The sequence below is a fragment of the Eumetopias jubatus genome, unplaced genomic scaffold (genome assembly GCF_037043125.1).
Source record: "Eumetopias jubatus isolate StellerSeaLion01/CBP00866 unplaced genomic scaffold, mEumJub1_p1.0 scaffold_15, whole genome shotgun sequence".
Classification (NCBI taxonomy): Eukaryota; Metazoa; Chordata; class Mammalia; order Carnivora; family Otariidae; genus Eumetopias; species Eumetopias jubatus.
Window position 1 is genome coordinate 82,080,390 of NW_028274821.1, and position 26,343 is coordinate 82,106,732.

The 26,343-nt window shown below is 53.1% G+C and overlaps 1 protein-coding gene across 1 annotated transcript in view; it reads left to right on the plus strand.

Annotated features, from left to right (window-relative positions):
* Positions 1 to 26,343, plus strand: part of DAB2IP (DAB2 interacting protein) — a 121,390-nt gene that overhangs the window by 13,158 nt on the left and 81,889 nt on the right. Inside the window, exon 2 of the mRNA XM_088019263.1 lies at positions 9,973 to 10,076. Coding sequence (XP_087875389.1) covers positions 9,973 to 10,076 — 104 coding nt within the window. The remainder of the gene's footprint in view (positions 1 to 9,972; positions 10,077 to 26,343) is intronic.

The following is a 26,343-nucleotide window of genomic DNA, read 5'->3' on the forward strand; positions in this document are numbered from 1 at the left end:
TGTAAAAATCAATATATACACACTTAAAGCTTTATGCCCATTTTAATTTGTTGAGGAAAAAAAATGAAGGCCGTTATATAGCCATGTACTAATTTAATAATACGGTTTTTAAACAAAAGTGCAGAACATTCGGTTCTGAGGTTGAATTTTGGAGAAAAAAGAAATAGCTTATATTTTCTGAATGAAATGAAAAAATAGGATGAATCTAATAATACATCAGAATATTTAGGTTTGGATAATCATGGTTCCCTCTGGAGTGCTATCATTAGAACTTAGATACCCTAGAGACATATGATTGATGTAAATAGTATCTATACTGAGGATAAATACACAGAGTGCTGAGTACGGAAAGATGAAATGTTCTCCAGGCACAGATGTGAAAACATCTCTAAGTTATATTGCAAAATAACCAGCAAACGTACCCTATACTCTTATGGTTATCACGTGTGTCATTTGATAACAAGTGCATTGTGGAGAAAGAAAGAGGCTCACATTATATATGGTGATGAATATTGTCTCCCTAGAAGGAAGCTCGTCTCCTTTTTGAAAGCAGCTGTAAGCGAGAGATGGGAGACCTTGAGTGTCCCCTGTCCTAAATCGGCCAATGATCTGACGGCGCTCTCCCTCTATCTTTAGTTTAATGTAATTAGAGTAAGTTGTGCTTTTATCAGTGGCTGTATTGGTTTCCTGTTGCTACTGTAACAAATGACCATAAATTCAGTGTCTTAACACAACACAGATTTATTATCTTACAGTTCTGGAGGTCAGGAGTCTGAAAGCAGTGTCCCTGGGCACTAGAATCCAGGTGTCGGCAGGACAGTATTCCTCTTAGAGGCTCTAGGGGAGAATCAGGCTCCTGGCCTTTGCCAGGTTCTAGAAGTCTTTGACCCATGCCCTCCACCCCCCGCCCCTTGCTCCCTTCACCACGGCACCAGCTCTGCCTTCTCTGACCCTCCTTCTATCTCCTTCTGCTTGGGATTACATCAGGCCCACCAGGTAATCCAAGGTAAACTCCCCATCTCAGGATTCTTGACTTAATCTCGTCCGCAGAGTGCCTTTTTACCACACAGGTGACGTCTTCAGAGGTTCTAGGGATCAAGACGTGGGCTCTTTGGGGCCCATTTTTCTGCCTACTGCAGGTGGGTAAGGCTTAGTAATCTCTGAGGACCACCTGTCCTCCTCCTCCTGAAGACAGGTGACCGAAAACCGAACTGGAAAAAGTGCGCAGTGGGAGGCGGGAGACCTACCAACTTATCGGTGCAATATTTTGGCAAACTCACTCTTTATTTAGCCCACCGTTACGAGCAGATAATAACAATACGGATGTGCTTCATTAACGCACACAAAGATAGACACAGAGCCATCATAGTTGGACTGCTGCGTCTGGAAAGTTCTAACAATGTGAAGATTCCATGGCCTGTTGCCATGGTGATTTTACCTTTGGCTCTTCTTCCTGTTTACCTGGCCACTCCCGTGGAGGGGGGCCGGGGCAGGGGTGGTGGGGACCAGTCTTTTGGCACTCCAGGATGGGGAGCCGTGTTCCCTCACCCACTGGTTTGTTCCTAGGTCCACTTTTTGGACTTTTCCTGAGTCATTCTCTGTAGCTGTCTGGTCATTTGGGCCGCTGTTTCTGATTTATTGGTTTCGTTTTCTGATTGTGTTTTTCTCTTCCCTTCCTATGTGTTCGGGGGGGGCCCAATTCGTACTGAATCATCATACCACTTTTTTTTTTTTTTAAAGATTTTATTTATTTATTTATTTAGTTGACAGAGAGAGACACAGCGAGAGAGGGAACACAAGCAGGGGGAGCGGGAGAGGGAGAAGCAGGCTTCCCGCTGAGCGGGGAGCCCGATGCGGGGCTCGATCCCAGGACCCTGGGATCATGACCCGAGCCGAAGGCAGACACTCAACGACTGAGCCACCCAGGCGCCCCATCATACCACTTTTTATGTTTTAATTTTACTGTTAGGTTTTGGAAGTCTGAATTATTCTTCACTCAGTTAATGATGCAGTCATCTCTTTCCACCCATAGCCCATCCCCTTCTTCAGAGAGAACCTCTGATGATAATGTTTCGAGAACGGTTTATGCCTTTTTTCCATATGAGTTTGCACACACACACGCACGCACACACACATACACACACGCACACACAGAAGGTAAAACCTCGTATCAGTTTAATCACACAGACAACAAATGTACTTCAGCCTAAAGAGTCTAGGGTAAGCCTGTGCGGTGAGGTGTATATTTCTGTGCCTCTCGCCTCTAGGTCCTCTCTCTATTAGGTAACACTGGATACCAATACATTTCTGCAGTTAGTTTCTTGGGATGGAAAATCTCAATCACTTACACACAGATATGATTCCATGTATTTCAAATAGGCAATTTATTAACTTTCCATTTTGAAATCATCACAGATATATAAGCAGTTGCCAAAAGAGTACAGGGAGGCTTCCGTGTACCTTTCACCTGGTTTCCCCTGATAGTTACGTCTCACGTGACTACAGTAAAATATCCTCCAGCATCGATGCCCTCCAGCCAGAAACCCCCTGGGAGCATGCCTCTAGTTAGACAAGCTGGGTTTATTTTTTGTTACGCCAGTGAGGGAGAACCATATACCACTGGGAACCACAGGACATCTCAGTGTGAATATGGTAGGAAAAAACCTGCTAGAGAGTTTGGGCTTTGATGGAGTGCTTTGGGGGATGTCTAAGGAAGTGGGGTTCACTCTAGCTTGGCTGCTGTCAGAAAGCAGGGCAATTTCATGATGGGGTATCTCCAAATGTATCTTTAGGGAGAGGAGGCAAGCACGAAGATAAAGCGGTCATTGAAAGGAAGAAGCAGTCAGTCGTTTTAGCCAAGATAGGAGGGTGTTTGGTATTTTGTGGGTGGCACAGTGACTTGGCTTTTGTCCTTTGCTTAGACAACATTATGAAATGGCCTTGTTTTGTCTCACTTTATCTTGGTAAACTTGTCTGAGGCTGGTACCCTAGAAGATTCTTTATGTCCGAAAGGAGAATAACATGGCACGGCTGTGAATGCCAGGTCGGATTCTGGATGCCAGGGGCTGCTTTCATCCACTCTTTTCTGCAAACTGGTACCGTGTATATGTATAATTCTGTGCCGTTTTAAAAAAGATGTTATTTATTTATTTTATGTATATGGCGAGAGAGGGGGACAAGCAGGCTCTGTGCTGAGCGTGGAGCCCAGGCGGGGATCGATCCCATGACCCTGAGGTCATGACCTGAGCCAAAAACCAAGCGTCGGACGCTTGACCGACTGAGCCACCCAGGAGCCCCAGTTCTGTGCCATTTTTATCACATGTGTACGTTTGTGTAACCACCACCACAATCAAGACATAAGACTATTCTATCACCACGGAGCGCTCTCATACTGCCTCTTAATAGCTATACCCACCTGCCTGCCCCCCACCATCCCCAAGCCCTGGCAACTGCTAACCTCTTTTCCATCTCTAGGACTTTGCCACTTTAAGAATGCCGTATGAATGGAATCACACTCTATGTGGCCTTTTGATATTGGCTAACCCCCCTCCCCCACATAATGCCCTTGAGATCCACCCCAGTTGTGGAAATTTGTGGAAATCTATCAACAGTGCGTTCTTCTTTTTATTGCTGTGTAGCATTTCATGGTATGTGTGTTGTTTCCTTTTGTTGCCACAACAAATGAAAATTTAGCAGCTTAGGGCTACCTGACTGGCTCAGTCAGGAGGGCATATGACTTTTGATCTCAGGGTCATGAGTTCAAGCCCCACGTTGAGTGTGGAGCTTACTTAAAAAGAAAAATAAATAAACTTAAAAAAAAAAAAAAAACGTAGCAGCCCAAACAACACAGATCTGCCATCTTACAGTTCCGTAGGTCAGAAGTCTGCCATGGGTCATGGGCTTGCAGCGCTAAAATGAGGTGTTAGCGGGTTGAGTTCTTTTCGAAAGGCTCTAGGGGAAAATCCATTTCATTGGCTGAACTCAGTTCCATGTGGTTGTGGGGCTGAGGTCCCGTTTTCTTGCTGGCTGTCAGCGGAAGGGTATTCCCAGTTTCAAGATAGAAGTCACCCACATTTCTCGGTTTGTGATCTCTTCTTCCATCATCCCTTTCATGCTTAGAAGGTCTCCTGCCTCTTCCATCATTGCATCCTTCTGCTTCCTCTTCCACATTTAAGACTATTTTCCCCCAGATAAACTTCCGTCTCCTTAACCTTGATCCTATCCACAGAGGCCGCGTGTAAGGTAACATATTCATAGGCGCTGGGAATTAGGAAGAAGTGTGGACTTCTTTGGGGGACCGTTACTCAGCCTCACACACTGTGGATGGACCACAGTTTCACCATTCACCTGTTGAAGGACGTTTTGATTATTTCTGGGTTTGGGCTATTACGCATGTTACGAACATTGGTACAAAAATGTGTGTAAGTGGATTGCACCCCATTTCCTCGGGCAACGTACTTTTTTCACTCAACGCCTTGTTTCTGGGTATGCTTCATGTGGATCTTATAGAATTGAGTCCTTCCTTGCATCACCGTGTGCCATGTGAACAGAGCCCCCGACATCATACCCTCTTCCCTGCTGTATCATATTCTGCCAAATGACTGCTCCCGGGTGCCGGGGTGGGGTCACCCATTCCCCTACTGGTGGATATCTAGGCTGCTCCCAACATTTTGCTACTACAAACAGTGTGGCAGGAGACATCTTTGTGCAGATCTCCATGTGCAAGGATGAAGCAGCATTCTAGACTGGACGTGGCGGGGAGGGCGTTCTGGTCCCAGAGCACGTGCATGTGTGTCGGTTTCCACTAGCTCTGATCTAATTGTTCTTCAGACCCTTCTACTCCACAAGCAGTGATGATAGAGTCCCCTACATCCCTGTCAACATTCGGGGTCACTGTTCTTTATTTTTGCCTATCTGAACGGTGTGAAATGGTATCTGGTAGTTTTAATTTGCATTTTCCTGGTCACTGTTGAGGTCCAGCACACATACACCCCTGTCTCTCATCTCCTTTTTCTATACTTGTGCTGACTTCTTTTCTCATGACACCAATATTAGAGGTTGCTGCCTCTCCCTGTTTTTAAGCATTAAGATCTGGGCAGTGCAACCCGACAACTGAAATTTGGTGTCTTGTCTGAAATTACAGGATGTTCCTCAGGCCTCCGTGTTTCCATGGGAACAAGTAACAGTCATCCTTCATGATTAGGTGGTATCCATGGCAACCAAGCCAGCAGCATTTGAATGAAACTGATTTTATTTTATTTATTTTTTTGCAAACACATCAAGGTTAAAATGCATTTCTCTGGCTGTGGCTTCCAGGAATGGGAAGACAGCCTGGCGTTCCTGGGAAAATGGAGACTCTTTTGACCTCGTGGTGGAAAGGGGATCCAGGATTGGCTCGTCCCATGGCCTAGTTTTGCAGGTTGGGAGCCCCGAGGTCATGTGGAGGTCACGGAAGGAGTCTGAGCTGAGGGGAGACTCCTGGATCAGTGCTCCAAGGCTAGGGATGCCAGCTTAATGCTGCACAGTATTAGGTCACTTACCCAGCTGTGTTGCTTAGACCTTTGGGGAGCACAGGGCCTGAGCCTCCCAGTGTCTGCTCCCCCAAATTAGAAAAAAAGTACTGCTAAATCAAAGGGCATAGGCATCTATGTTTTTGTCAAGGACTCAGGCTAAATCCCTGCAGGCAGAATGAGGATTGGAGGGGGAGACCGTCAACTTTCCATATTCTTTGCCTCTGTAAAATAAAGAGGGTTTGTTTTTTTGTCTTTGCTTTTGTTTTGGTGGCTGAGGATTGAGACAGTCACTGCTCTAACCCCCCTGACTCATTGGATTGCTGATAAATCAGGAGCTCCGAGACAGAAAGAGGTCGGCCTGGAGTCACACAGCAGAGGCCGGGTTGAATCCGTCTCCTAGTGCCCGCCTTGCGTTCCTCCCCCTGCCCCAGGCTCCAGACACCCTCAGCCTTCTGTGAGGTCCTCAGTGTGGGTTTGGGGCGGGGGGGGCAGTTTAAAGAGCTTCGGCATGCACTCTTACTTCCTACCGGGCGGAACTTTAGAGGAAGTCATTTTTGCCTCTGAGAACTCAGTCTCCTCATCTGGAAAATGGAACTTACCACAGCTGTCCAGGTTGTCATGTGCGGATTCTATTTGAATGGGTCCAGAACTTCCCTTCTCAGTCGGGGCGATAGTGCCCCAAGTGGGCGAAAAAAATTGGTTCTTGGAAGGGAGGGGGCAAAAATTTCTCACTCTTTCTCTGTATGAAGCCCAATATATGTACAGGACATAAAGATAGCGACTGGATACGTGGTATTAAAGTTTTATGGGGGGAGGGAACTAGGGAAAAAATGTCTAAAAAGACCCCTCTCCAGGGGAAATGGTAATGAAGAGAAGGTAGAGAGATGCTGACTCAGAACTCCGTGATCCACGAGGTTATTGTTAACTGTGTTTTGAGCCTGTGGCAGGCTTGGGAAAGCCTGTTTGGAGTGTCGAATGGGGAGAGAGCCCGGCCTGGCCCGGACCCTGCCCTGAGGACCGCGAGCACCACACGGCTTCTTTCCTGGCCTGCCCCCCACCCCCCATCCTGCCCCCTCTGTGGGGGAGGGGCTGGGTCTTGAGCAGCTGGGATCCCGCCTGGTGGATCAGTCAGGGTCCCACAGGAAGCAGATGGGACTTAACGCTAGGATGACTTGAGGTGTGGGCGGGTGTGGGGAATCAGGAGGAGGATGCGGGACCCCAGAGCTAGCGACAACCAGGGATGATCTACCGAGGCTTAGGGAGGGGAGGTGTGCCAGGGCTCAGGAGACAGGTTCATCTTGATAGTAGCTGGGACTGTCAGTGGAAGGAGGGAGGGAGGCAGCCAGCCTGGGCAACTCTCCCTCTCCTGATCTCTGCACCAGCTCTCCCCCCACCCCTGCACTGGCCTAACCCCATGGAAGCTGGGGGGCCCGGAAGCTCGGTTGGTGGGGGCCACACAGGTCAGCCCACTGGAACAGAAGGCAGGGTGGAGAAGAGTGGAGAATGGAGGCGGGGCCAGTGGAAGCTACCTGGAAAGGTCAAAGGTTCCCCTTCAGTTTCCTCTGGAGGGCAGGGCCCTGCTCTGGGCATGCGCTGGGAGGCTCCAGAGGTCAGGGAGAAGAACTGGCCGCTCTGTGCAGGAGGGAGAGCCAACTCCTATCCTTTCCTGCCCTGCAGCCCCCTCACTGCCCTTCTGCCTTCTGACAGGGATGGGGCATGGCCAGGGCTTCTGAATTGAAGTTTAAGGCTATTTTGGGGGCACCTGAGAGTGTCTTTGCTCTAGACCTATTGGGTTAGTGACTGATGGGCAAGTTCCTCTCAGTTTCCTCATCTGTAAAATGGGTGGTTGGATCAAGCAACCCCTGAGAGTCTCCTGGCTCAGACCTAGGAGGCAAGAGGAGGTATTCTGCACAGGTTGGGGGGGTAGTATCAGTCTTGGTCTCGGAAGAGAGGCAGCCTTGCTGGGCTCCTCATGCCCTACAGGTGACTCCATGTGTGTCTTGCTTGAAGCCACGATGGCCCACCTGCCCAGGAAGGGCTGATGGAGCTGTGTGTGTGTGTGTGTGTGTGTGTGTGTGTGTTGGGGGAGGGAGGGAAGTTCTTGAAGGGCTTCTGGAGGCTGAGCACAGTGCCTCACACATGGGTAGGACACAGTGGTTATGGTGGACACCCAGGTGGAGGTGATGGGGGTGGCGTGCCGGGGGTTGGGGAGAGAGGTGAAGGTAGACTGGGGAGCACAAGAAGAGATTTCCTAGGGAAACCTCCAGAAAGAGTGGGTGTCTCCTAGAGTGTGACTAGCAGGGACCGTGGAGGAGGAGGGTGGAAGGTTCTCAGGAGGAAGCACCACAAGCAAGGCACCGAGGCCCTCAGAGATCATGGTCACTGGGCTGAGGAGGAGCCGAGTGGAGGAAACTTTTCTGGAGGAGGTGGCCCAGGGCTGGCTAGTGCACATCCAGACCTGGTATCAGCCCCTGCCTTAGGTCTGCCTGGTGGTCAGCTACGCCCAAGCCAGTTCCCGTGGCTTTCCTCCTATACTGAGCCCGTCCTGGGGGGGTGACAGGCTCAACTCTGGCCTTCCACACTGCTGAAGACCCCTGTTCAATCTGGCTGCAATGAGGGAATGGACTGGAAGGGGTAGACATTGTCCCCAGTAGCCCCTTCTGCCTTCTGGGAAAGCCTGCTCCTGGTCATCTGTCCTGTGCACGTGCACATGTGCACACGTCCATCCGTCCTCACATGGACGTGTCCCTGGGGATGAGTCTGCGTGGGCACACGCATAGACGTGGAAGTGCATGTGTGTTTGCTGGGCATGCGCCTGACTACACCTGTGTGTGCACGCGTAGCAGGGAAATCTCCGCCCTATCCTTTCTCTTCCTTGCGAACCAACAGGCCTTTCCTGAGCACCCCCCACGTGAGAACTTTGATAGGAGGCTTGGCCAGGCTGTCGCTGTAGGAGCCAGAAGGGGGCCAACAGCGGGGGACAGAGAGGTTGCCACACGTCTCCTCCAGGGCCTGCAGGATGGGATTGGGCTCAGGGATCTCTGTGGGGGGTCCCAGCCAGAGCCCTGGAAAAGAGGCACCCGGTGCTGAACATGGCGAGCATGGTGTGGGGGAACAGCTGGGAAAGAGACCAGCTTGCACTGACCTGGGAGGTTCTGAACAGGCATGCTCAGATCATGGCTATGAGTTTTAAATGAGCTGTCACCATTTAAAAATCAGAATATTTCATATTTAAAAAAACTCAGATTTCCAGCTTCTCTTGAACTGTGGGATGCTGTGGCTGCCCTGGGCCCCCCATGGCTACACAGAATAACCAGCGGGCTGCCACCCTTGATCCTGGAAACAGCCAGCCCTTGCACTTCCATCAAGTTTAAGGCCTCAGGAAAAGAAGGTCTGAATTAGAACCCAGAGATCACAGATTCTCATGTTTGAAGGGACTACTTGCATACCTCCAGTAACAGGGAGTTCATTATGTCACAAGATATATGACTTGAAGTACATGTTTTAGGACACCTTTTTTTTTTTTTAATTGGGGTGGGGTGCCTGGGTGGCTCAGTCAGTTAGGCATCTGCCTTTGGCTCCAGTCCTGATCTCGGGGTCCTGGGATCGCACCCTGCATCTGGCTCTCTGCTAGGTGGGGAGTCTGCTTCTCCCTCTTACTCTCCCTCAGTGCTCTCGCTCTCGCTCTCAAATAAATAAATCTTTTTTTAAAAATTGGGGTGTATATATACATATTACATAACATTTGCCATTTGAATCATTTTTAAAGTGTAGAATTTAATGGCATTGAGTATATTTATGTGCTGTATGTTGTGTGTTGTCTGACCATCCCCACTATCTGTTGCCCACTCTTTCCCGTCACTCCAAACAGAAACTCCTATCATTAAACCATACCCTCCCCATCCCGCCCACCCTCAGCCCCTGGTTACCTCCAGTCTACTTTCCATCTCTATGAATTCGCCAATTCTAGGTGTTTCATGTAAGTGGACTCATACAATATTTGTGTCTCGCTTTTGTTGCTCAGCGTGTTTTCCAGGTTCGTCCACATTGCAGCGTGTATCAGAACTTTTGTTCCTTTTTGTGATGGAACCACATTCCGTTGTATGGCTCTCCCACATTGCATGCGTCCTTTCATCTGTGGATGGACACTTGGCTTGCTTCCACCTTCTGGCTGTTAAGAATAATGCTGCCTTGCACATTTGCATACAAGTCTGTGTATGTGTCTCTGTCCCTATTTTCAAGGTTTTGGGGTATATACCCAGGAGTGGAATTACTGGGTCATGCGGTAATTCTGTCTTTCACTTTCCGGGGGAACCGCCAAACTGTTTTCCACGGGGACTGTACTATTTTATGGGGACCAGTTGTCTGCTGTCCTGGCCAGGATGGGAATGACAGGAGGGCCTGACTGAGTGGCCTCAATTGCCCGTCCTCACCGAGCTCTGTCTCCCTCTGTTGACAGAGTCGCCCCAGGAAAGGCCAGGCTCCCGGCGCAGTCTACCCGGCAGCCTGTCGGAGAAGAGCCCCAGCATGGAGCCCTCGGCCGCTACGCCGTTCCGGGTCACGGTAACTATCTCTGCGTCACCATCGCTACCTGGCCTGGGGTGCTGCTCTGTGACCCCGCGGGCCCCCTTCCTGGAGCCTCACGGACCAGGAGAGCATCCAGCCTCCCTCGTTCTAGGTATCCGATCACTCAGCTGCTCCCCTCTCGGTGGCTCAGCCTGGGGGCCACGTGGGGGTCCCATCCTGTGAGGGAGGGGGCAGAAACAGGGGACAGCCAGCCCTGCAGCCATGGGGCCTGGAGCAAGCTGGCCGGGGAAGAGAGAGTCTAGTGCGAGGCCAGATAAACACAGCCTCACGTGCGCACACGCACACCGCGCTTCCTCAACCTTTAGGATGGCACCGTTTTTGTTTTTACATGTTAATATCTCTCACGTTACAGCCTGTGATGTGTCATAATTTAATTGCTATGTTTTTTTTTTTTTTTTTCTCTCTTGGAGACACAAAAGAATGCTGTATCTTAAAATTGATGATGTCTTGGAATTGACAAAACACGGCGTATGTACTTTAGCTGTTGATTTTCGTGGTCGCACCGGCATACGCCTTTTTCTTACAAGCCTAAACAACTTTACGGAGACAGAACGTGGTGACCCTTAACATCTGACTCTCTGTGTCCTTGCTGAGCACGCACAGTTTGGCATCCCTTTTCTTCCCCATCCAGCGTGTTACCATGTGCTTCTCGGTCTGGAGCTCTGTGGGCCACTGGAGGCACAGAGAATTAGTAGACAAGAAGTAGCAGCCACGGTCTCTTCCCCTGGGAACTCATGGTCTATGGTAGAGGTGGACGTTTGCATCCATCCATTCATTCAGCAGTTTTTATGGCCAGCTGTGTCCCATTCTTTCTTGGGACTGGGGCTGAGTGGGAGAAGCTGGCCATGACAGCACCAGCTAGACGAAGCCCCTGAACTTATGGGCTCACATTTTGATGTTCAGATTATGTGCTGTGAAGAAAAGCAGGCTGCTGTGATAGAGAAAACCAGGAGGGCTTCCTGGAGGTGGTGTGGTCGAAAGGTGATATTTGTGCCGAGGCCCAACGGATGAGGAGCCAGCCCTACAGGGAGCAGGGGGAAGAGGGTTTTGGGTAGAGGGAACAGAAAGGGCACAGGCCTGGCTGTCCCCATGAGTGCAATATTGGGGCTCCGGGTGAGCTAGGAGTGACCAGCTGTTCCCCCCAGAGGCTGACTTTTGAGCTGGGTCTTGAAGGGTCAGTAGAAATTGGGTAGTCAGGGACAGTGAGAGAGGGAGTTCCAAGGGCAGTGAGAGAGGGAGTTCCAGGTAGGGGGAAGAACAGCTGCAAAGGCACAGAGGCACGCGAGAAATTGGTGTATTTGTGGAACAGCAAAATGCTCAGTGGGACTGGAGTTGAGGGGTATGGAGGACAGGGTAGGGGGTGAAGCTGGGAAGCTGGGCTGAGTCTGGGTCAGGGGGAGCCTCAGGTGCCAGGCTAAGGAATGGGTCTTTCCCCAGGGCAACTGATTCTCCCACCTGTCTGTGTGTCATAAAAATGCTTGCAAAAGACATTCTTAGGCCCCCTCAAGATCTCAGAGCTGGGGACCAGGGGCAGAACCTGGATGCCTGCATTTTAACAGGCGCCCCCAAGTGGCGGTTGGGAGCTCCAGGCTCTGAATCAGCCTTGGGCAGCGAGGAGGAAAGGGAAGCCTAGGCTGAGAGTGGGTTCAGGGTCCCTCCCCTGGGTGTGGTGGGGGCCCCTGGGAGAGGGTCTCCAGCCTATAGGGAGGGCCAGTTGGTGACCCCTGGGTGACCCCAACTCCAGTCAACTGCAGCTGAGGTGGAGACCTGCCACTGGGGCTGAGCCTTCAGGGGCCTTAGGGAACGATGACTCATAATAAGGTAGCCACCTGCCTGTGCTTCCGGTCTCACGTTGGTGATTTTTTTAATCCTCAAGACAGCCCTGAAGCTGACTTTGATCACCCCATTTCACAGTCAGGAAAATGGAGGCTCAGAGAGGGGAAGTCACTCAGCCAAGCTCCAAAGGCCAATAAATGGTGGAGCCAAGATTGAGACCCAGCCCGTCTGACGTCAGAGCGCCAGCGTGCGCTCCTGGCTATGAGGAGGAGAGCTGTTGCCCGCCCCCCCCCCCCGCCCTCCCAGAGCCTCTCAGTGTGGCTTTTCCCCTTTTGAGCCCAAAGGCTTTTCCCTTTTGCTGCTCCGTTAGAGGTGTCAGCACACCTTGATGTGGCAGTCACTTGCCGGCTAGGCTTGGCGTCTTCCCTTCCCGTGTCCTGGTACGGAAACCATGCGTGGGGCAGAGCCAGCCCCAGCCTTCTGGGCCCTCAGGCGCAGGGACTCACGGCTCCCCCCCCCCCCCCCCCGCATGGCCGGGCTCTGCAGGCTGGAAGGCGTGTTCCCTTGTCATTTTCCCCACTTCTCACAGTGACCCCGAGGGGAGGTACCACGAGTTGCTCCATTGCACAGATGAGGGAACCGAGGCTGAGGGATGTGAGGTCATGAAGTCATTTGCCTGGTATCACCCAGCTCCGGAGTGATGGAGCCAGGCCTGGATGCCAGGACTGTTGGACGCTCGCGTATTGTGTCCTTCTCTGGGCACCTTGGTCCTTTTCTGTGTGCAGCGGTTAAAGGAAAGGGATGTGAGGTGAGTTTCTTTTCTTTTCTTTTCTTTTTAAGATTTATTTATTTATTTAGAGAGAGCATGCACATGAGCAGGGGGAGGGGCAGAGGGAGAGAGAATTTCAGGCAGACTCCACGCTGAGTGCAGAGCCTGATGTGGGGCTCAGTCCCACGACCCTGAGATCATGACCTGAGCCAAAATCAAGAGTCAGATGCTTAACTGACTGAGCCACCCAGGCGCCCCAAGGGGTGTGAGTTTGTATCCTGGGCTGGTGCTCAGAGTTTGGAAGTGCTGGAGAGCTCAGAGGTAGGGATCTGGGTTCAAATCCTTGCTCTTCCGTGACCTGTGTGACCTCATTAGTCACTCAGTGAGCTTTGTGTCCTTATCAGTAAAATAGGGAATGTCCACCCTTCCTTGAATGACTATAGTGGATCTTCGTGAGTCCCGGCGCATATAGGCCCAGATCTGACCCAGGGTAGACACTTGATACAGAAAATCCACTGCTGTCCTTGGAATTGTGTTTCCCTTTTTGGCTTTAGAACAGTACAGATCTAGGGAGGGTCAGAGTGGAGGGCAGAGGACAGGGTGTTTGGGGGAGGGTGGGTCTTGGGTGTTGGGGACACACTTGCACCCAGACCCTGTGAAGGACCAAAAGCACACCCTCTCCCCCTGCCCCAGCTTATACTTGCTCACATGCACTCCCACAAGCCACATCCTCACGCACTTGGCTGACTACTCTTCTGTGCATCCCCCCGAGGGTACTCGGGGAATATGGTTTTGCCTGGGGGAGGCAGGCGAGACAGCACAGGATATACTTGAATAACTGGTGTCTTCGCTGCCACCTGAAACTCGGGTGACAGGATGTCCCCAACTCTTACGGAAGTACCCCTTTGTAACCGTGTAGTTTAGTGAAGAAGCAACATGTTGTATTGTCTAGGACTTACCTCTTTACCTCTTCCGTGAAGACCAGAGCCTGGGAGGGGCTGGACTTGTGCGAGCTCACCATCCAGCTGGGAGTGTGCCACTAGGACCACAGGGTGCTAGCAGGCTGGTGTGTGCCCTGAGAGTTGTGGAGGGCCCCGGATGAGGGTAGGATGGGGAAGGAAACTGGAAGCAGGTGACCAGATGACCAGATGACCATCTCTGGCCTTCAGTTCTCGGGCTCTAAAGAGATGATGAGGCCGAGACTCAAACCCAGATCTGTCTTCTCTGTATCAATAGGGAATCCTGGAAGGGAGAGAGGGACAGAGAGGGCAGGCAGGCAGCAAGCTAGGGGCCCCGTGTCTGCACAGACTGTCAGGCTGGGTCCAGAGGCCCTGCGTGGGCCCGTCTCCCTTCCCAAAGCCCAGGAACCCTTAGCACGGCAGCATGCTGCCCCCTGTCACCTGCCACTCCATGTTGGGAATTCATGGTTTGATTTGGGGGAAGGCAGTGATGACTCCTCCTGCCCTCCCCACAGGTCCCCTCAGCTCACCACCTTCCCCAGACCCAACCGCCCCTGGTGTAGGCTGGATCCTTCCCCTCTCCCTCCTCTGCCCCCACCCCCTCCCATCGACCTTGAGGAGAGCTGGCAGGCCTGGGGTGTGGGAAGTGGCAGAGGCTCTGGGAAACTTGACAGCCAATTGATTCCTCCTCGGGAAGTTGAAAGTGGAGAATCGTGTTTGAAGGTTTAGCTGAAATTAGGTCTCAGGGCTATTTTTTGCAAGATGGAGAAGGAGAAGTGTCAGGGATGGGAAGGCCCAGGGGGTTGGCGGAAGCTGCAGATAAACTCAGTACCGGGTTGATTGCCGATGCTTCTAGAAGGGGGTCTTAGTTCCTTTCAATCGCCTGCTTTTACTGGATGCTTATTTGTGCGCACCCTCGCTGGTCCTGGAGCTGTGATGAAGGCATGGCTGGGGTGCTGTGGGCACCCAGAACAAGGGGCAGTCCCCGTTGGCTAGGAAGGGCAGGGAAGAATTCCTAGAGGAGGCTCAGAGGGGCTGAGTTTTGAGGGATGTGTAGGAGTTTGTCAGGAATAAAGGGAAAAGAGTATTCCAATTGGGGGCGACAGAAGCCATTCGGAACAAGCCAGTGGCCCCGTGGGGTTAGTATTGGGTGAGTTGGAGGCATGAAGTGGGGGCTGGCTGCAGAGGAAAGTGAGTGGGTGAAGGCTCTGGATTTTCCCCTGTGGGACCCAGGAGCCGCCAAAAGTGCTGGGTGAGAGTAGAGCCAGCAGATCTCTGGGATGTGGACTTCAGGATTCCCCAGCTACTTGCCCCTCTTCCCGCTCCAGCAGCTTCTCTCTCTGCACCTTCCCCAGATTTCAGCTGTCTACTTGTCCTGCCTCCACACCACCCTTGAGGGCTGTTGGAAATGATCGTGAAGCCTTCCCTGGACACAGGAAGGACTGAAGCTCAGAGAGGGGAGGGTCCTTTCCCCACGTCACACAGCATGTCTGGGACAGAGCCTGGAATTGAGCCTAGGTCTCTCTGTTCCCCCGATTCAGGGCTCCTCACGCTTGGCTCGCTCCGGCCCTCTCTTCCCTGCAGTCGAGACCTTCTCCCCGCCTCCATTCGGTTTCCTGGGAGGAGAGGCTGAAGGGAAAGGGCATCTGTGGCTCCTGCCCACTCATCAGCACGCTGCCCCCTCCTGGGCTGCCTGTCGCACTAGTGTCCCTTCTCAGCTTGGGCCGCTCTGGTTAGGCACTGGGGTCGGGGACAGAAAAGCTGGTCCGTCTCACAGATCAGATGAGCCAACGCTGTCACTGCCCACGTGGCACAGTGAAGGCCCAGAGAGGGGAGGCTTGCCTGGAATTCCTGTCGGGGCTCACTCCCCCCGCTCCGGGCTGCCCTTGGCCCACCTCAGATGTGCATTCATGTGGGACACGTCTAGGTCTGTGGCCCCCAAGCCGGTGTGGGGAGGTCAAGCCATTGCAGCCATGGTTGACTGTGACAAGGCAGTGGTGCTAGACCCTGGATCGGGGTCCCACAGATGGGCGCCCCAAGCCCCTCCTCACAATACCTGGCTCAGTCGAGCCCTGTGAGCTGGAGTCTCCCAGCCCGGTGTCTGACAATGTTCCCCAGAAGAGAGGGTGGTGGAGAGAGCCTTCCTCCACCCCTGCCATTCTTGGAGCCTAATTGTTATTAAACTGTTCAAACCCAAAAGGAAAATTACTATCATTTTGGTGTGTGTGCTCACCTTCTGCAGGGAGAGGCTCCTTTCCTGCAGTGGGAATGCAAGAGATGGGGACATTGTCACAGACAACCCAGGGGCAGGAGCTGACCGCGGCAGCCAGGGTGGACCAGGATGCTCTTCGGGTCAGGGATGTGGGTGGGACGAGGGGCTCTTTGGAACCTCCTGAACCTGAGGTCAGGCCTGGGACTGTGGACAGGCTATGGTATTTGGTAGTGTTCGGAGGCTGCCGGCCCCATTAATAAATGGATGCTATCATTGCCTGAGTCTTAGCCTCTCTTTCCCCATCTGTAAATGGGCACAGGAGCCCCTTACTCATGGAGTGGCTGTGAGGGCCCAGTGCCTGGCACAGGGGAGATATTCAGCCAATGTTCACACCCTGTCCCCCATTCTGGTGGATGGGGTTCACTCCTACCCCACACCTTCCCCCAAACCCTCAGGTAATCAGACACCTCCCTCCTCAGCCATCATCTGCTGCCCCAAGCGACATTGCCTTTGACAGAGCTTCTAGGCCTCAGCCCTGGCACCAGGAGGTGGAGGTGGGTAAAGTGATTCCTAAGGGGCGAGAGACCGAGTTCCCAGGTGGTGAGTACAGATGGAGGGAGCCGCAGATGTCCGCACAGGGCCGTCTCCCACCAGTTGGGGGCAGCAGAGGGCAGCGAGCGGCCGCCTGGACAGCCACTCCCAGAGGAGAGTTGGAAGTCCCAGAGGTTTGTGTGCCCCCCAGGGCCACAGGGCCCCAGCTGAGCTAAACTACTAGCCACGAAGCTCATCACTGGGTGGAGGGGAGAACTCAAATCAAGGAGCGCCTACGGACAGCTGGGCCTGCCACTGGTGGCTGAGCTGACTGGACCCGGGTTGGCCAGAGAGCTGGGGGACCCAGGAAAGAGGACCCTAATTAGGGACATTGGAGTGGGGCAAGGCCTGGGGCCAACGCAGCCTTCCAGCAGGAGGAGAGGCACAGGCTGAGGCCAGCCACCCTGAGTAGACACTCCATCATGACCATTCTCTGACGGTTTGCAGGTGTCTTGTTCTATCCTCACTAGGACTTTGGAAGGGAGCAAGGCTGGTCTTCTGGTAGAGGTGGGGTGGTGGTCAGAGCCTGGGCTGCAAGTCCCACTGACGTGGGTTCACATCCCGGCTCTGCCAGCCCCTGGCCATTTGTACAGTGTTGAAGTTCTTGCAGAGCCCGGCCCACAGCACCAGCCCGGGCTCTGCCCACCATGCTGCTATTCTCTCCATTTTGTAGAAGAGAACACTGAGACCCAGAGAGGGGCGGTGCATTGTCCCAGGTCACAGAGCCAACTGGGAATAGAGCTGGCATTGGAACCTGGGCCTCCCCGTCTCCCTGCCTCATCTGGTCTTGGCCCTGCCTCCAGCCAGCGTGGCCCCCGAGGGTCAAGAGGTGTCTGTGCAGGGCAGACACTCCTGGCTTGGAAGGGAACTGCTCCCCTCATCCCACCCCATCCCGTGGCCCCTGCAGGCTCTCTTCTGGGTGGGGGGCAGGAGAGTGGATGTGGGGGGCAGGGCTCAGATGCCTTCATTTCCCCACCCCCTCATGGTAGGAAAATGAAGCAATTGCCTCTGTCACATCAAGTGGCATTTGGGTTGGATTACAGACATAATCATCTCTGAGTCTTCGGGTGGGAATTGTTTCCAAAGCCAGGAGGCCCTCTTTGGAGGTGGCAGCATGACATCTGTTTCTGATACAAGGCCCTGCATTGGGATGAGTTACTTTTCCTGTGGAGTTGCTTCAAGAATGCCTAAAACAAGCCGTGATTGTTACTGCCCTGGCTCCAGCATCTTATATGGTTGGAGGGGGGCGGTTATCCAGCCCCTGCCGCCAGTGCCCCCAGGCCTGTCCCAGCCTCAGGGCCCTCCTTCCTATAGGCTGGTCCTGTCCTCCCCATTTCGCTCTCTTGAGAGCTCCTCCCCTCCTCCGCACTCCCCTCACTCCAGCAGGCATCCCCTCCCCTAGGCCACAGACTGTGACTTAACCATCTACCAGACGGTGACTTTCTCAAGGGCAGCGACTGTTTCTGATTTATCTGAACCCTGGGCATTGAGACGGGGCCTCATTTGTGGTGGGCACCTGGATGGGCTTGTGCAGTGAAGGTGGATGAAAGAGACAGAGGCAGAGAGTGAATTCGGTGAGTGAGTGCTGGGTGGGGAGGGGAGGGGAGCAGAGGTCTTCTGGCTTCTGAGAGCCCCACTTGGTGTCTCTGGGGCCAAGCGCCACCCGTCTTGGGAGGAGAGGTCAGGACAAGTCACCCAGACCACCACAGAGCCCTGGCAAGGACACCGGCCCCTGTGAAATTGACCTTGACTCCACCCCGTGGGTTCCCATGATCCCTCAGGGGCAGGACTCCCAGGTGAGCCAGGCCTGCAGATGGTAAATCACCCAAGAGGAGAAATAGCCTATAAAATCCTCTCCCAAAACGGTGCGTTTTGTATCCTGTAGCGAAAAGGGCTTTTAAAAGCGTTGCTCACTCAGGTGGATTTATGGGGCTGCCACCCGCCTCTCACCTCTCCCTCCCACTATAACATTTACTTGTCCCTGGGGCTGGGGCCCCCTGGAGTCCTGTTGCTCCTTGGTGGCTCATGGTACAGGGAGAAACAGAATAGCACCTTTTCCCTGCCTTGCTGCTCAGGGGCTGCTCCAGGCCAGCTGGGTGCTTGGGGGCTGGGCGGGGAGGGTCTCACTTTCCAGCACAGAGCGGGAGTCCCCACCATTAACACCCTTCCCCCTGCCTTCCTGAAGGCTGTGCTGTCCAGAAGATCCCTCCCATTTGTTGTCCCCTGCACATGGGTCACCAGGGAGGGGAAAGATGGCATGCCCACACTGGGAAGGATTTAGACCTCAGCTAGACCAATCCCCTCGTTGTACAGATGGGGAAAGTGAGTCACAGAGAGGCTAAGATGCCTGCTTAGAGCCTCACAGTGTGGTAATGGGATTATGGAAGAGCTTAGGCTCTGGCAGAGACTATCTGGATTGACCCCAGCTCTGCCACGTCCTAGCTGTGTGACCCTGTGAAAGTTGCTTGACCTCTCTGAGCCTCCATTCTCTCCTGCACGTCAGCTTGTGAGGTAAGTCCTGTAAATCTCTAATACAGCGCCTGAAGCTTAGACAGGGCTGAATAAGTATATCTGGTTTACTCCTATTAGCATATTGGAACAGTCCTCATTATTATTAATAGCAGTGCTGGGTTTTGGACTCACATTCTTGACTCTGAACATGGTTTTCTTGCCACTCTGCCAGGTGGCCTCTGCTGAGAGTGTTCACTCATGCGGAGCGAGCGTACGGAGCATAGGACCCAGGGCCTAAGCACCGATGTCCGCAAGTCACCCCAGGAAGACTGGCCTGGTGCTGGGACCTCAGGCAGGGCCTGGAGGGAGGCAGAGGGAGAAAGTGGAGATCCTGCTGCAGGCCTGAGGCTCCCTGACAGACTCAGCCTCCCTGCAGCCAGGCGGCCCTCGGTGCCAGACTCCCCACCCCGAGGTCAGCGCTGGCCGGGGCTTAAAGAGCTGATGAAGTGTGTGGAGCTGTCCAGACCTCTGGGACAGGCTGATTATGCTAAGGCAAGTGTCGGCTAGCCGGAGGATTTATGGGGCAGTGAGTCACTCCCAGGCTGCTCTGGGTTATCACATCGCTTCCTGAGACCTCAGAAATGTGGGTCTGATTTCTGTTCACTGATGCTGCTCAGTCTTGGCCACTGTTACATGTCAGGAGGCCCTCTCTTGTCCCTGTTCCCTCCTCCTGCCTGCACATGCTTACCCTCTTCCCAACTGGATGCCCCCTTCGTCCTTCCTCTCAGACTTCCTTAGGGGACCCCTTGACCTGGGTGTCCTCTGCACTGTGTGTGTGTGTGTGGGGGGGTTATGCCCCATGTTAGCAGCCTGGGCTCAGGTGGTGGTGTGTAACTGGAGGTCAGAGGGACCTGTAATCACTCCATGGGGCTCCGAGGCAGCCAGACTTACAGCTTTCCTGCCTCTGCACTGTTGCCTGTGCTGTGATTCTGCCTGGAATTCTCATATGTGGCTTCCCTACCCCAGATAATCTTAGCAAGACCCCCCACTGCCTCACTTGCAATGTTTCTATTAGACTCTCAAAAGCTGCCTCCTCCAGCAAGCCCACCCAGATTGACTACAAGTGGACTCCCTTAAAAAACCTCCTGGAGCATATTCTCGACTTTCTCCTTTTTCTTTCATATCATAAATATTTGTTAATTAATTCAGGAAGTATTTAGGAATACCTGCCAGGCGTCCTGCACTGGGAACCCAGGCCACTATGGCCCCCACAATCCTATGAGGGAGGGAGGCATGAAATAAACACATGTATCATTACAACTGTGATAAAAGTCTGCAGAGTGACCTGGCCTAATCCCAGGGCATCTGATAAGCCCCTGAGGAGAGACTATGAGGAGAGACTGAAGGGTGTGCAGGATCCCCTGGGCAAAGGAGGCCTCTTTTCCAAGCTGTGGGAACAGCCTGTGCCAAGGTCCTGTGGCAGGAGGGGCTGGTAATTCCAAAAGTCCCACTGAAGACAAGGGGGTTGGAGCCCAGGGGATGAATCATGAGAGGCCTTAGGGGCCTTACCAAGGATCTAGGCTTCTATCCCCAAGCCCCGGGAGCTGTGGAAGGGGGTAGAGCTGGTCAGGGCAGGATCTGATCTGCTTTATCAAGGACCCCTCTGGATGCCCATGGAGAGTGGACGAGGAAAGGGAGGCAAGACTGGAGATAGCAAAGCAGCAAAGAGGCTCCTGGGAGTGTCTGGGAAGGGCCAGCACCACCTCTCCAGCTGGACTATGGGATCTTTGAGGGCAGAAAATCCCTTCTAGGACTCAGCACATGGGGAGACTCAAGGAATACACCCTGAATGAGCCTTGACCAGCTGTCTTCCCCATCAAAGGGGATTTGGGTCCCACAGTTTGCTTTGGTAAACTCCTGCCCTGTTTCCTTCTGGCTAAGGGCAGGGCTGGCTCCTGGTGGTCAAAGTCCAAGCAATAAAAACCATGACAATGACCGTGATGATGATAGTAGCTAACATTTACCGAGTGCGGGGAAATGGGCTAAGTTCTCTACATGCATGATCTCATTGACTTGTTACAACAACCTTGAGGTGGCTACTGTTGTCTTCCTCCTACAGAAATTGAAACAGACTTGATGGTTAGGTCACTGGCCTTGGGCCCATGGCCACTAAGTGGTGGAACCCTTTTCTACCATGCGTCTTGGGGGCGGAGGGGATGAAAAGTATTTGCATTTTACCTGCACATTCCTAGAGATTGAGGTAATCCTGGGACCTAGGTAGAGTTTCAGGTATGATGATGGCAGAAGGAGAAATGTTTGGGGCAGGGGTCTCCAGCTCTGGATTGGGGTGGGGCCCTGAAGAACAATTGCCAGGCTGCAAGACTCCCAAAAAACCACATGTTCAGGGAGCTGGGAAGGCCAATTTTCAGGGTGTGAGAGAAGCAAATAGGATGTCCTGAGATTCTGGTACAAAGTAAGGTCCTGCATGCAGATCAGAGGACCTATGGTAGCAACAGCTTTTTCTCCCCTTGGATCTGAGATTTGGGCTCCTAGCTCTTTGAACGGGGCTCTCTGGGCCACTTTCCCTTCCTGCTGTGGTTGTGAATGTGAACACACGCGGGCTGGTGTTTGGCCTGTGGGTCGTTCTGTGTGTGCCTGGTGACAGCTGAGCATGTATGTGTATTTGTGAGCTTTTTTTAGTGTATCTTTATTTGCATGTTTCACGCCTATGTGTGTGATCGTCAATGTGCTCGTATGTTTATGTGTGTGTATCTGTGTGTGGTGGTGGTGAAGAGACTTGTATGTTTACCCATGCATTTTTTTGTGGGCACACCCCCCCTTCTGTGTCTTTGTATGCATGCATGTCCTTGAATTTGTGTGCGTTTCTGGCTGTGTGCATTTCTCCATGGGAATGTGTTTAAGTGTGGTTAACCAATGAATGTTTAATGCAAGAGTGACCCTTATGTGCCAAGGTTCGGCCCCCTGCTGGTTCTCATGGCTCGTGAATTGGTTCTTTTTTGTGTGACCCAAGTAGTCTGGCTGCCTTTTCCTGGTAAGCTGGAGTGTGGAAGTCTTATGTTCAAAAGAGCAGGCAATTGCAGAGGGTTATGTGGGCATAGAGTGGCCTTCAAGTAGGTGGCTACCAGGAAGGCACCGACTTAATCCTGGCTTAAAATGCCTCCCCTCTCACCCCTGTCACGATGTCTGACCTTCCACCGTTAGTGAGTCATTCTCCAGCTGGGACCCTCTTTGAGGGGTCCATACCTCCCAGGGGAGGAGGCCAGGGAAGCCCGGCAGCTTGCTGAGGGCAGAGTCCCAGGAACAGGGAAGGAAGGAGGGCAGGAGGAACCGTCGTCCGAAGGACTTGGGCAAAGCCAGAGAAGTTGCTGGTACTGTTAGTGCCAGGCCTGGGAGAGCCCAGCTGTGGAAGACAGCTGCTCTAGCTTCAGCTTTTTAATTAATTAATTAATTAATTAACTTTTATTTTATTTATGATTTTATTTATTTATTTGAAAGAGAGAGAGAGAACATGAGCAGGGGCAGGAGAGAGGGAGAAGCAGCCTCCCCACTGAGCAGGGAGGGAGCCCGCCCCACTGAGCAGGGAGGGAGGCTGCATTTTAGGACCCCGGGCTCATGACCTGAGCTGAAGGCAGACGCTTAACCGACTGAGCCACCCAGGCACCCCATAGCTTCAGCTCTTTAGAATCACCAGGTATCAGTGCTGGAATGGAGCTTGGTGATCACCCAACCCAGCCCTTATGATACAGAAGGGAAGACTGAGGCCTGGAAAGAGGAAATGTGGGGAGCCTGAGAGGTTCTTGAAGGCTGGGGTGCTGCAGAGAGCACTGGGTGAGGAGATAGGGCACCTAGGTTCTGCCGTGCTTCTGCTACTGCTTCGCTCAGTGACTCTGGGCAAGCGCCCTGCCCCCCTGGGCCTCAGGTGCCTTGTCTGTACCATGTGGGCTTTGGCCTGGCTGCCCGATCTGGGCCCTCTCAGCTCTCCCTGGAAGCAGGGACTCTGTAAGCAGGACCCCTTCCCAGAGCCTGAGCCTGCTGAGGTGTCAGGACTGCCTGCCAGCCAGTGTGCCCAGCCAACCTCCTGTCCTGGGGTTGAGAGAGGTGGAACCATCTAGATGGGGTCTTCCCCTTCCTTTCTTGTGTTTTTAGGTGTGATTTTGGCATTCGTGCAAAGTTGCAGAAAGATCCTGAGAGACAGGATCTGTTAAATGTTGTTTAACATTTAACAGCTGTTAAAACGGCTTCCTTCCTTGGGTGCAGGCCTTAGAGACAGCCACTGGAGGAGGAGTGGGGCCTAGGCCGAGGGAGAGCCCACTGGGTTCTGCCTCCAACCTGAGCAAGGTCTCAGTGGGAGTCAAAGGCAGGTCAGGCCTGCTCACTGGTCTGGGTGTTGGAAGGGGAGAAGGCGATGGAGACAGGATGGCGGATGCAGCACCAAACAGATGATGGAGTTGGGGGAAGGGAGTCACCCTTGGGGACAGAGCGCGTACTATGTGCCAGGCACAGTGTCCTGTGCTTCGCGCTCAGGTTTGAACATGGCTCTGAGACCAGTGGTGACATGCCGCCTCTGGGTGCCCAAGTAGAGGCGCTGGAATGCAAACCTGTCATCCCCTAAGGTGCTGCCTGGGTGACTCGTGCACGACGCATGTGGGAGGCTGGGCCTGGGCAAGGTGTCCCCGCCTGGAGCGGCCAGGCCCTCACCTGTGGTCAGGGAGAGAGGGCACTCCCTTTCTCTCCTCTGGTCTGGCCTGTGGTCCCGGGTGGTTGGGGCTGAGCTCTCGGTTCCCAGTCTGGCCTTTGGGGCCTGTGTGCCGGCACATAGGGAGAGGGGCCCCACCGTGCCCACCCCAGGGGCTAGAGCCCCCCAGCTTGGCCACCTAAGAGCTTTACCACTTTCAGCAAGTGGCTTAACTTCTCTGAGCCTCTGAGAAACCCCAAACAGTCTGTATTCTGCAGCACGCATCCTCTCTGCATTCCCAATAACAGGCACCAGACCCTCCTGGGCCTCCCTCCTAGGGCTTGGGAGGGGCCCCGTGAGTGCCATGGGCAGTGACCCCATAGAGCAGGAGCTCCACAACTGGTCATCTCTCCCCATCGGCATCACTTGGAATTGACTGAAATGGGTGAATGAACAAATCATGTTCTGGAATTCTCTAAGGCCCTTGAGAAAGTTTCTCAGAACATCCTGAGGAAGGGGTGAACAGGGTTAGGGCCAGATGTCAGGATGGTGGCATAGTGGCTGGAAAGGGGTAAGGGAGCTGCTGAGAACTTGGGTCCTTCCCTCCAGAGACCCACAGGCCTCTCTGTCCTCCACTGGGGACTGCCCTGCACTTTGGTCGGTGGCACGGATGGAAGCCCAGGGGAGCCGTGTGGATCAGCTGGAATGGGCAGCCGGCCGTCACAGAGAGGGGAAGAGGCGACACAGCTGTCCCCCCCCCCCAGTCCCGCAGGCAGCAGCCTTGGGCACAGGGGACCGTAGAGGCTGCACACCCCATCTGGCGGGCTCTGTCCTCACGGAGTACACTGGCTGCTCGCTGAGCTTCCAGTCCCTGCTCTAGTGGATGAAAGCTGAGGCCTCCCCCTAAGCAGCCCCGGCCACTCCCAGCTTGCACACTTTGTACATTGGGCGTCTCTGTGAGGTTGCTTTAGAAAAAAGTGCTTGTTTAAAAGCGTTCAAAACTACCAAACGGGATGACATTCCATGGCTCTGGGATCATTTTGCAAGCGCGTTTATTCATCCACTAGGCATGACACCAGCCTGTCCCTGCTGCGAGACAGACTTCAGGCTCCTGGGAGAGCCCAGGCAGACTCCCGCCCGTGGTGGTCACGTCCCTTCTCAGGGCAAAAATCGGTGGTTGCTCTCCGCCAACATCAGTAGTCATAATAATAAAGCTGCAACTATGGAGTGTAGTGGCTGAATACTTACTATTTTACCGGTGATAGCTTGCCTTATTTGATCCTTCCCACAACCCTATAAAGTAGGTACCATCATTAGTCTATTTTACAGATAGGGACACTGAGGCTCGGAGTGGGCCAGTGGCTGAGAACACGGAGCAGGGGACAGGCAAACCAGGGCTCAGAACCAGCTGCACTCCACAAGCAGTCCTAGAAAGTGGGCCTCAAGAGCCCTGCTTTCCTGAAAGAAGGGACATGATTTGCCTACTGCCTCTCACTAAGGTTGACTCGGGTTTAGAATAAGATTTTCTGACTTGAAGATGCTCCTTGAGTTTGGAGCTGTAGCCGCCTCCAGAAATCATGTCCCTGGACCTGCTCATGAAGGGAAAGGAGAAAAGGCCCCTCTCCCTTCGGCCAGGCCAGGGCTGGGTGAAAAGCCGCCCTTGGCCCTACACCCCATGTAAGAGGTCAGTGAGCAAACTGTGAGCCCAGGCAGAGTAGGGAACTGGAGTCTGGGGTCTTTGATTAACCTTGCTATGTGATTTTGGGAAAGTCCCTTCCCCTCTCCGGGTCTCATTCACCCTTATATCCAGACTTCTGGATCTGAGCCCCTTCCAACTGTGGCTTTCTGGGAGGATGAGCATTTGCTAAGCCCGCTATATGCAGAGCCCTGAGCTGGGTCCTCTGGTGGACACAAGGTCCTTCAGGGTGTGATGGGGGGGTTAACAGGGACTTTCCGCTTCCCCTGAAGAATCACTCTCCCAACGGATCTGAGCCCCCTGTCCTCTTATTAATCTGCACTCTGCTCCCCTCATAGTGTTAACGGCTGGCTGTCTTGGTTACTATGTCTAGCACATAGTAGGCTCTTGATAAATGTGAGTGAATGAATTAGTGAATGTTACAGAGTGTCTGAGACCCCAAGGTCATGGTTGGTTTGGTGAGGGATGGTAAGCTTCAGGGAGGAGGCAGCTTGTCAGAGGAGCCTGAAGACTAGCCCTAGGGGGAGGGGCGGGGAAGAGGAAAGTGGCACAGTCCCACTCAACCTCCTAGAAGGAAGAACGCTTTTTTAAAAAAAAGAACTCAGAAATAGGATAAAGCTGTCAGTATAGCTACATAATGACTACAGAAATTGTGAAAAATGCCTCGTGGTTCTTTGTACCACAAGAATGTAAAAATCGTGAAATTTTCCTCGGTGTAGAAAATAAAAACCAAGACAAAGTACAAGCCCATTGGGGAACTTGCTTGACAACACCTGTGAGAGATGAACTCGTCCAAGTTCGCCAGGTGCATCTCCCCTCCCCGCCGAACCGGCACGAGGCCAAGGTTGGGGCACCCAGAGCCTACACGCAAGTGCAGATTCCGGCCTTCATGCCGAGTCTCCCAGAGAGCCTACTGTTCCTTGGCCTGCCACCATATGTGGTCCCTCTCCATTAGGGATTGCTCTCTGGAGGAGGGTCCCTCTTGTGGCCCCTAACACCGAAGAGATATTTGCTGAACTACAGCTGATCAGAGTAGCTTGGGTGACAATGAGCTGCCAAGTGAGAGGCATTTGGACCCCGCTGCCTGGGAAGG